General features: G+C 64.6%; 3 protein-coding genes across 3 annotated transcripts in view; all 3 read left to right on the top strand.

Annotated features, from left to right (window-relative positions):
* Nucleotides 1-655: 655 nt before the first annotated feature.
* Nucleotides 656-1,641, top strand: EMIHUDRAFT_220848 (hypothetical protein; the record flags this gene model as incomplete). The annotated part of the gene is made up of 2 exons (XM_005757087.1): nt 656-777; nt 1,575-1,641. The coding sequence occupies 2 exons, from the start codon at nt 656-658 to the stop codon at nt 1,639-1,641; spliced, it is 189 nt and encodes a 62-aa protein (XP_005757144.1).
* Nucleotides 1,642-1,708: 67 nt separating this feature from the next.
* On the top strand, nt 1,709-2,892 carry EMIHUDRAFT_360198 (hypothetical protein; the record flags this gene model as incomplete). The annotated part of the gene is made up of 3 exons (XM_005757088.1): nt 1,709-2,170; nt 2,351-2,458; nt 2,696-2,892. Coding segments are annotated over exons 1-3 (495 nt in total), but the record flags the coding sequence as incomplete, so codon positions are not given.
* A 5,650-nt stretch (nt 2,893-8,542) lies between these two features.
* EMIHUDRAFT_107623 (hypothetical protein) overlaps nt 8,543-10,764 on the top strand; it is a gene marked incomplete at both ends in the record, with an annotated part of 3,444 nt that continues 1,222 nt past the window's right edge. Inside the window, 5 exons of the mRNA XM_005757089.1 lie at nt 8,543-8,827; nt 8,932-9,009; nt 9,311-9,346; nt 9,480-9,516; nt 10,044-10,171. Coding sequence (XP_005757146.1) covers nt 8,543-8,827; nt 8,932-9,009; nt 9,311-9,346; nt 9,480-9,516; nt 10,044-10,171 — 564 coding nt within the window. The remainder of the gene's footprint in view (nt 8,828-8,931; nt 9,010-9,310; nt 9,347-9,479; nt 9,517-10,043; nt 10,172-10,764) is intronic.

Raw genomic sequence — 10,764 nt, forward strand, 5'->3', positions numbered from 1 at the left:
CGCACGCGCGCGCACGTGTGCGCACGTGTGCGCACGTGTGCGCACGTGCGCGCACGCGGCACTACGCCGCACTACGCCGCACTACGCCGCACAGTGTGGCGCTGTGTGGCACTTCCGGCAGGTTGCTGTGAGAGAAGCATGTGTTACCCCCTACACAGCCTTTTACACACATTTAATCACCATCAAGACCCAAGAGCATCTCTTTGACCTCCTCTAGGTCACACCTGTCTGGGCATGACTTAGGGCCAGCTCGCGACCCCTTTTTCCGCCATGCAACAGTGGGTTCGTCCAAGTCCATGACTTCATCCCACCCATCAGCCGGGTAGAAGATACGCATCTGCTGGTCTGGAACTCCCGGCACAAGCTGCACGACAATGCCTGGTTGCCAAGTCCCGGTGTCATCAGTGTGGTCGTCCTCATCCCACCACACAACCTGGACATGCCAGCCGACGATGTTCTGCGCATCATTAGTTGTCTGCCGTAACCCGGCTGTCCCCAATACATAGCCAGCACGGTCGTTTGTAAATGACGGTGTTTTTCTGTGTGTGTGTTTTCTTGAAGCCTTTCTTAAACTGGGTAACGAACCCCTGTCACTCCGTGAAGTGAACAGAAGAGAGGTGTGAACAGACTGGCGTGCTGATCGTGAAGAGGCGCCATGTCATCGGACACCGAGAGCACGGTCTGCGACCCGCGGTTAGAGGTCGCACCCGAGCCGCAAGTCCCCAAGGGGCCGGGCCAGATAAGGCGCGTGCCCCAGCTGTTCACAGCAACAGCACGGTCTACCCCCGTCGTCCCACCCCAAGTGCAGCAGGGCAGGATCACCCACACAGGATCACCGAGAGCTGCAAATTCTTTTGGATCCGTTCCTCGCGAAAATTCTTTGGGGGGCCTTGAGAGGTGACCTGGCTGGCCGGTCCGCCGCTCTCCACGCGCTGCTTGTGCGCAGCGTGCGCCGTTCTGCACTCGGGCACACCACCGCTCTACTCTCCGCTCTCCTCCAGCCGCACAGAGCCCAACCAGACCCCCCGACGGTCGGCGTTGAGCGTCGTTGAGCAGTGCCACGAGAGGCAGCAGCGTCTCGCCCGTGTGCCACAGCCGCGTGTGAGTTGCGATGGGAGCCAGCTAGCCTCCCGACCGGCCTCCCGCGCACACTCGCACTTGGCAGCCTCGAGCCTCACCGCGCCCGCTGCACACTGCCTCAGGCACCTTGGCTCCCGCCACCACGCCGCCGCTCCAGTGCTCCTGCCACCGCCGCAGCCCTCCGCGTCGCGTTTCCGCCACCCTTTGACCGAGGCCGTGCGCTAGGCAGGCGTGCAGCTACAGGTGCGCGGCGGCGCGCGGCGCACCACCGCCGCGCTCTCACTCCTCATCCCGGCCAGCTCTCCCCTCTTTCAGTCCCGCTGCTCCCCCGTCACCTCGCGATATCTCCCTCCCTCCCTCCCTCCCTCTCTCGGAGCCTCTCGGCAGGCCTCCGTCCCTCCCCCCCCCGCCCCCCTTCCTCCGCCGACCGCGCACCGCGCCATCCCCGCCGCCGTCGGCCTCACACCAGGTCTCATCGGCGCTCTCTGCCGTAGGCCGCGCAGCCCGCTGCACTCGTCGCTCGTGCGTCAGGCGCGGCCGCGGCGCTCTCGCTTCTGCTGAGGCGCGCTAGCTGCTCGCCTCGCCGCTCTCCCCCTTCTCTCGCACCTCTCTCTGCACTCCTCGGCGGCAGCCCCGCAGGCTCGGGTCGCTGCAACCTCGAGTCGGGTTGGAGCGGATGGGCGGCGCGGGGGCCAGCGTCGGCGGCGCCGCCCCGCCGCCGCCTCAACTCCATTTCCTCCGTCGCTGTCTACATCTTTCGACGGCATGCGCCGCCTAGCAGGGCGCGTCCAGAGCAGCTCGGGCGGCGCTGCTGCGGCGGGGGCGGATGGCGCGGTCGCCGCGCCGCTCATCGGTGAGCCGGCGCTCCCGCGCGGCGCTCCGGCGGCCGGCGGCGTGTTTCGCCGCTGCGGAGGGCGTTGTCGTCGCGAGGGGCGGGCCCACGGCGGCGGAGGCGCTGCGCTGACGGCCGCTGACGGCGGCGGTGAGGGCCCAAGCGCCGGCCGAAGAAGCGTTGCCGCGATTGCCGTGGCGTGCCGCCTGGCGGGCCCGGCGAGCGGTCCCCGCCGGTCGGGGCTGCCAGCGCTGCACGGTGCGAGCCGCAAATCCCGCCCCCCGCCACCTCTCGCCCCTCCCCCAGCCCTCTCCCTCGGCCCCGCCTCTCGCCCCGCCCGGGACTCTCCCCACGCCGCCTCTCCGCCACCCGCCAGCCATCCCCGCCCCCGCCACCCTGGCCCCAGCGCGCACGCACCCGCACGCGTCCCTGCCGCAGACTGGCGCGGCGACAAGGTGATCGAGGCTGAGCATATGCACTGGAGGCGACGGCCTCGACTTGCGCGCGATCGGCGCCTCGCTCCTCTCGGCTCGGCAACTATACGCGGCGCGCCAGCGTCGGCCTGGTCAAGGCTGCCCCGCACACACCCCTCTCGCCGTCGCCTCCTCCCTCCTTCCCCCGCCCTCCCCCTCCGCCCCCCTCCCCCTCTCCCGCGCGGCGCAGCGTCCCCCCTCCCCCCGCAGCCCTCACGCCCCTCTCCTCTCCGCGCGGTCACCGTCACCGCCACCGTCACCGTCTCACCGTCTCACCGTCTCGCCTCTCCCCCTGCCCCTCTCCCCGCAGGCCGCTGCACGGCGCTCGCCAGCGGCGCCGCGACGCGAGCGCTCTCGCCCCTCCCCCCCCCTCCACCGCTAGGGCGGATGACGCCCCGCGCTGCTTCCACCCCCCCGCCGCCGAGGCTCATGGCGGCGCCTCGAGAGAGCCGCCGCGCGGTGCGGTCGCCATTCCGGTGCAGTGGGCCGGGCGCCGGTCTCCGGAGCCGGGGGGCCGCCCGTGGGGTGAGGAGGGCGGAGGGGCGCGGCGGGGCCGCCCAGCGGTGGGACACCGCCTTCGCCGCCCTCACCGCCACCCCCCTCGCCGCTGCCACCGCCGCGTGCGGGTGAGGGGTGTGGCGGCGAGAGAGAGATTTTTCATAACGCTCGACCTCGAGATTTTTTCCTTTGCCCCACAACAAAAACCGAGTCTTCTTTCGCGCCAACTTTTTCTTTGTTGCCCGGTCGTAAAACGCGCGCTCGCGCGCAACTCATACTTTAGTTATTATACGGGATCCTCGCTTTTTTTGGATTTTTCGATTTGCCGACCCGGCCGGGAGTTGTGTCGTTGTAGAGCTGCTGCGATGCGGCCTGTCTTCCAGCTGGATCCGACCAACACTCTATCATATGCGCCGGATCCAACTCCGTACTGGGCCCACAATCCAAGCTCAGCTTCTCTCGCGGACCCGCTCAAGCTTTGGCCACACGAATACGACAGCGCAAGCGAGAATCGCCGCTGGGAAGACGCCTTGTCGTGGGAGGATGTGGCAGGATTCCACCGCAGCCTCAAGGATTGCACATCATACGAACCTTGTGCGGTCAATTATGCATTCTGTGCCATGTATGATTACATCCCGTGCTACTACGAGAAAGACACAAAGGTGCTTCTGTTCGATGTCAACGACAGCCCGGATGCAAGCGCTGCCCACCAGCGCAAGAAGCGGAACTTTCTTGCAGCCATGCACTATGCAGTGGGATATCCTACTCAGCACGAAATGAAGAACATTGGCATCAGCTATGGCACATTCTCAGAGCAGGTCCGGCCGACAATCTATTCCCTCGCACGGCACGTGAACTTCCTCGATCCGGCACTGCGACTGTGGGAGTACAACCACACTGAGTTCCATCACGAGCGTGTGCTGTGGATCAAAGATGGTGCTCCTTTGACAATTTGCTGCCCCAAAAATCGCTTTCTCCAGCGGTGTGTGAGATCAGGCAAGTACAAGGAGTACGTGCTAAAGTTTGACTATACAATCACCATGTGCGGTTTCCCAATCGATTACAATGGGCTCTTCATGGGTGTCCGGCATGATTCGGCACAGCATTGGTACGCGAAGGAGTTCCTAGCTCAGCTATACCCTTTTGAATATGGTATGGGTGACAAGGCGTACGTCGGAGTTCCCCACATGTATTGTGAGCACAAGAAGCCAACGGGCGGTGAGCTGACATGTGAGGAGTCGATGGACAACCTGTTCATTCAGCACTACCGTGGACGCAATGAGCACCTAATTAGGGAGATGCGTTCACGGAAGAAATGTTTTGCAACCGCATGGCGGGGCTCTTTTTCGCTCCTGTCCGCCATCACACGCTTTGCCGCGCACATGACAGGGCTTCAGGAGCGCATGAAGGGACCGCGGTATGACGTGTATGGCCCCTGGCCAGTGTGTAGCGAAAAAGTTTTCCGGTTGTATGGTAAGACCGCCTAAGTGAGCGTTATCCTGTCCCCTGCTGCCCCATTACTATCGAAATCAATACAGCGCGCGCCGGCGGACCGTTCTCGTCACTCGTGATGCGGAAGATGCGGCGGTGCAAGCCCAGCGCCCGCCCATGTCCCGCCCACGTGCCCGCGCCGCGCCTGCCCGCGCCCACGCCGCGCCCCGCCCGCGCCCGCCCGCGCGCGCCCGCGCCTCGGGCACTTGCCTGCGCCTGCACGCCCGCGACGCCCGCGGACGCCCGCGCAGACGCCCGCACGCACGCCCACGCCCGCGCACGCCCGGGCATGCCCGCGCACGCCCGCGCACGCCCGCGCACGCCCGCGCACGCCCGCGCACGCCCGCGCGCACGCCGCAATGAGCGGCACTGCGTGGAACTGTGTGGAGCTTCGCCGGTCTGAGCAGGGTACCTGGGCGTTTTGAAATTCCGTGCAAGGGGGTGCCGAGGTATGCCGCACGCCGGGATGGAGTGAGATCTTGTGGGGCAGGGCGTGGGCTAGCGCGCGAGGGCGCAGGCAAGTGCCCGAGGGTATGGGGGTGGGCGCCACCCTGGGGCTACCCGTAGCATCGTCGGCTCAGTGATGGGTATCCTTGATCAAGCTCTTTGTCGACAAACCTGTGCCCGAGCTCCTCCTGCTCGACTGTGCGGCGGAACCGGGCCCTGGATGATGAGTTGTGAGGCGCCGGCACCGGGGCTACAACGCGGGGCCATCTCCAGGCTGTATCGGGCAACCTCAAAATTGGCGCTTCTCTCTGCTGCTGCTGCTGCTGCTGGTGCTGCTGGTGCTGGTGCAGATGCTGCTGCTGTGGTGCGGCTCGGCTCTCCGACTCGACTCGCGGCGGGCGTCGCGGGCATCTGACGCGGCGGGCGGCGTCGCGGGCGGCAGCGATCGCGGCTCGACGGTGGAGGTGGAGGCTGGAGGCAGTGGTGGACCTTTGAGTTTATTTAATGGTCGAGTACGAGGACTGGGGGGTCAACCGGGAGGCAGGGGGTCAACCAGGCGACGGAGGACCGTGGGCCATCGCGGGGACTCTCTGCTGCGTACGGAGGGCGCAGCAGGCAGATCCGGATGGTCTCACGCCGGTGGGTGGCACCGAGGCGTCTTGGACGCTCAGCTCTACCTTAGCTCCTGAGGGGCGCGTGGTTGTAACCACGTAGTAGGACTACAGCCCACCACAGACACCCTCCCCACTCCTCACGTGTGCACACTCCCTCACCCTCTCCTCTCTCCTCTCTCTCTCTCTCTCTCCTCTCTCCTCTCCTTGTCTGTGCTGTCTGCCTGACTCAGGCACTAATTCTGCCGATCCGATGCGTGATTGTGTGGGCTGCTCCGAGGGGGGCCTGTGCGATCCGATGGAGTCTGTGCCCGGGCGGTGTCCGGTGTGGAGTCTCTCTCTGATCCCACCTGTGATGTTGGGTGTGAGGTTGTGGCGGCTTCGATCCCAAGGGGGGGAGCTGATCCCACTCATAACCAACTCTCAGGGGCAGTAGGTGGGCGAGCCTCGAGAGCGCGCTCTGTCATCTCGATCGTCAAGGCGTCGCTACGCGCGGTCTTCCGCGGGGGGAGCTTCGTCGACGGGTGCGGGATCGCGGCGCAGTCAGTGCCGTGGCGATGCCTCCGGCTGTTTGCGGCGGGCGGCTTGCTGCTCGCGGCGATTGGCGAAAAACTCGTCTCGCTGCACACCAAGGGCTTATGCTCTGGCGAGATGTGAGGCGCATGCGCCAGGAGGGGAGGGCGCATGCGTAACGACGCTGCTAGAGATGCCTTTCGGGGCCCAGAGATAAAACTTCTGATGCCATGCATGACCTAGTAGTGTCCCCAGCTATGGGCGTGTCCACGTTGGAGCCAGGTGTGGTGTGGGCGCGAGAGAATAGCTCCGCCGTTAATATGGAGGCAACCGATGCGAGTCGACTGGTGTGTGTCGTCGTGGTTTCGTATCAAGAATACTGACTCACACTCACAAACCCAATGGTCCCTTGCGAGCGGTCCTTCGTTGCAGTCGCACACACGCACACGCCGCGCCGCACCGCGCGCCCGCCCACCGCCCCGCCCACAGGCGGGAAAGAGATGAGGAGATGGGACAGCAAAGGAGGAGAGCACAAACACGTATGGGAGGGTTCATTCAGTTGTGCGCCACGCTGCCCGGCGTTTCTCACTTTCCGGGACAGCCCCGCCCTTTTGAGGCAAGCGCCGGCCCAGAGGAAAGAACGGAAATCGGAATCCTCCACCACCGCGGCGAGACTCAAAAACAACATCATGAACGCCTATGCACACAGATTGACACATCCAGACGACTCCCGCGCTGCCTTTTGAGCGGTGTGCCCCTGCTCCCAACTGATCATCCCCTCTTGGTCTTCTTGCCCCGGGCCTTGCCGCCAACGCCGCCCCGCCCTGCCTTCTTTGTGGCGTTGTGATGAGCTGGCCCCGATTCCTCATCGTCGCCCGACAAATTAGAGAGGAATTCCATTTTCTCGTCCCCGTCCTCATCGTCACCCTTACCCTTGCCGCCGCCCTTCCCCTTGCCACCCTTGCCCTTTCCCTTGCCTTTGCCCTTTCCCTTTCCGGCCTCTTCCTCAGCGCCTTTTGCCGGCTCGCCACCACCCTTCGCCGCGCCGCCCTCCTTTCCTCCCTTCCCCCATCCCTCCTCGTCGTCGCTAGAGCCGACTGGCAGTGGAGACTTGCCTTTCGCACTCACCGTCCCATCGCTCTTCACGCTGATCCTGCCCAGGAGCGCGTCCAGCTTTGTGTGGTGTCGACGGATCTCTTTTACCGAAGATTGCCTAACCTCCTTCGCCTCCTCGATCAGCGCCCGGATGCTTTGATTTCCCGCCGACACCTTGTCAGCTATGCGGCCGATTCGCTTCTCCATCCGGTCCAGCCTGTTGGCCTGAGACTCGAGCGACTGCTTTGCGCCAATTCCAAAGTAGCAGGCTGCAGCTGCGCCGCAGCCCGCGAGAACCAATGCCGCAAAGGCGAGAAGGCAGGTGCAGGAGAAGCACGACCCAGTCGGCGGGGTCGCTTGCTTCGCGGCTGGCGCTGGCACGGCGGGCATGGGAGCGGCGCCCTAGAGCGTGCTTGGCGCGCAGTGAGTCACACTCCCAGCAAAACTAAAGAATTTGCACCGGGCTGGCACAACACTGGGATGGAGTCCGGCCGCGGGTGAGAGAGAGAGAGAGAGAGAGAGAGAGAGAGAGAGAGATGGGCGAGCTTCAAGCGCGCTCATCTCGATCGTCAAGGCGTCGCTACGCGCGGTCTTCCGCCGGGGGAGCTTCGTCGACGGGTGCGGGACCGCGGCGCAGACAGTGCTGCGGCGATGCCTCCGGCTGCTGCGGAGAGTGGCTTGCTGCTCGCTGCGATGGCGAAGAACTCGTCTCGTCACACGCCAAGGGCTTATGCTCTGTCGAGACGTGAGGCGTATGCGCCCAGGAGGGGAGGGCGCATGCGTAACGACGCTGCTAGAGATGCCTTTCGGGGCCCAGAGATAAAACTTCTGATGCCATGCGTGACCTAGTAGTGTCCCCAGCTATGGGCGTGTCCACGTTGGAGCCAGGTGTGGTGTGGACGCGAGAATAGCTCCGCCGTTCATGGAGGCAACCGATGCGAGTCGACTGGTGTGTGTCGTCGTGGTTTCGTATCAAGAATTCTCTCTCTCTCTCTCCGCGGGTGACTTAGGCGTCGGGGTGGCGAGCAGGGGACGCAGCTCTGAGCGCCCAGCGACGCGTGCCGGATGGAGTCCGGCCGCGGGTGACTAGGGAAGTTCGCTCAGGATGTGTGGCAGTCAGTTTGGCTGAGTGTCTTGTCTTGTGGTTCTGTGTGTCGCTCCTAGGCACCTAGCCAAAGTCTCACTTTGGCACTGGTGCTTAGTTAGGCCTTGTTCACAGCTAAAGCCCAACTTTGGCACGGCCTGGTTCACAGCCAAAGTCCAACTTGGCACTACGGGCACATACGGAGCACGCGACAGTGTATCTTGCCGGCTCTGACTCTTGGTCTCTCTCTACTCTTCACGGACCACCCGGACGGTTTTGATTGTGGCCGAATCACCCCTGGTACCTTTAGTCCATGCGTGACACGCTTGATCTCCGACGATCTCCGACGTCACGCCTGGGTTCGGCTCCATTGTGCATGGGATCCCCCACCCCCAGGGAGGTGGAACCCAGCATGCACATGCCCTTCACGCGCTTCCGCGACGCGTACGCCCGAGCGCGGCAGCTCCAGCTGCTACCTCACCAGCTGCTGCGGCCAGAGAACTACCGCACCGGCGCTGCGCTGCAGGAGAAGCTCGACATCCTGCGCCTCTACCTGCTGACAGGCCTTCTGACGTCGCCGCTGCCACCGGCCGCAGCCACCACTGCAGCCAACACGTCCGCCACAACCGTCGCCGCCGTCGCACCTCTCGCCTCTCCGTCCCGTTCGCCATCGTCCTTCGTGCCGCCTGCCGCACCGCCGCCAGTACCGCCGTCGCCGCACATGCGCCTCGCCCACCGTTCACCGTTCACTCTCTCTCACCGCTCATCGCCCGCCTCTCACACTCATCGCCCGCCGCCGTCGCAGAGGCGCGCGCGTCGTGGCCGGACGTGCGCGTCCGCTCGCTCGATGACGTCGAGGACACGGCGCCGCGACTCCACCAGCAGGTGGCTATCAGACGCCGCCGCACCTCACCGCCATCGCCGCCCTCCTCCGCACCTTCGCAGCTGCCACTGCCACCGACACCTCCACTTCCACCGCTGCCACTGCCGCCGCCTTCGCCGCTGCCACCGCCATCGCATCCCCGCCGCCTACCGAATTCGACGCCGCCTCTCTAGGCCTCCTGCCGCCTCCTCCTCCGCAACTGCCGCCTCCTCCTCCGCCACTGCCGCCTCCTCCTCCGCCACTGCCGCCTCCTCCTCCGCCACTGCCGCCTCCTCCTCCGCCACTGTTGCCGCCCTTGTTCAGGCCGCCGCCGTCCAGTCCAACGCCGTCTCCCAGCTGGTCCGGCTGCTCGACGCCTGGCTCGAGGAGCGGCCGCCTCCGCTTCCGCCGGCACCGACGCTGCCAGCGGACGCGGGCGAGGCGCCGCATCTCCCGAGATTGGCCGAGATGACGCGAGAGTTCGCGAGAGTAGGCGCCGGGCCTGCCGGCAGACGCGGACGACGCGACCCGTGCGTCCCTCGACTCGCTACGTCGCGCGGTCTGCGAGGCGTACGCCGCCGACTCGCGCCGCGCGCAGCGGCGCGGCTTCGGCTTCAGCTTGCGGAGGGCGGCGTCTTCGGCGGGGCCGGGGTCTGGGAGCGTAGAAGCGGGTAGGACGCGTACTCCGCTGTGTCTTCCGCTGCATTCACTGTCTTCCTCTCCGGTGTACTCACGCGGTGCTCTGAGCACGCTGCACCATACCGTACTTCCCGCCCTCATGTCGGCGCACTCACAGCGTCTTCACAGCGTATTCACAGCGTATTCACAGCGCATTCACAGCGTATTCACAGCGCATTCACAGCGTATTCACAGCGTGTTCACAGCGTGTTCAAAGCGTGTTCACAGCGTGTTCAAGGCGTGTTCAAGGCGTAGGTCCGGGGCAGGCGTCTTCCTGGACGGCCACGCTCGGCTGGGCTCTGTCGTGGCGGCGTACCCAGGCGTGCTCTACTACCCGTCCGACCTGATTAATTAGTTAATTCGTTAATTAAGTACCCAGGCGTGCTCTACTACCCGTACGACCTGATGCGGCTGCAGGGCGGCGCCGCGCGCTTCGAGGGCAACGCGTGCCTCATGCTGCGGTACGACGGCACGCTCGTCGACGGCAGCGAGACTTCGCTGCGACTCGTCTCGCCGCAGGCGAGAGATGGCCGAGATCTAGCCGAGATCTAGCCGAGATCTAGCCGGGACGTCTCGTCCCGCCTGAGGCGATGAAACTGCACTCACACACACACACACACACACACACACACACACACACACACACACACACACACACACACACACACACACACCGCTCACACACACACACACACACACACACACACACACACACACACACACACACACACACACACCGCTCACACACACACACACACACACACCGCACACACACACACACACACACACACACACACACACACACACACACACACACACACACACACCGCTCACACACACACACACACACACACACACACACACACACACACACACACACACACACACACACACACACACACACACACACACACACACACACACACACATACACACACACACACACACACACACACACACACCACACACGCGCACACGCGCGCACGCGCACACACACACTCACAACCGCCCTCTCGCACGCCCACACGCACGCGCACGCGCGACGCGCAGACACACATAAGATAGATCGATGACGGGGAAAGGGTTGTGCTCTCCTCTCC

The sequence above is a fragment of the Emiliania huxleyi genome (genome assembly GCF_000372725.1).
Source record: "Emiliania huxleyi CCMP1516 unplaced genomic scaffold EMIHUscaffold_93, whole genome shotgun sequence".
NCBI lineage: Eukaryota > Haptophyta > Isochrysidales > Noelaerhabdaceae > Emiliania > Emiliania huxleyi.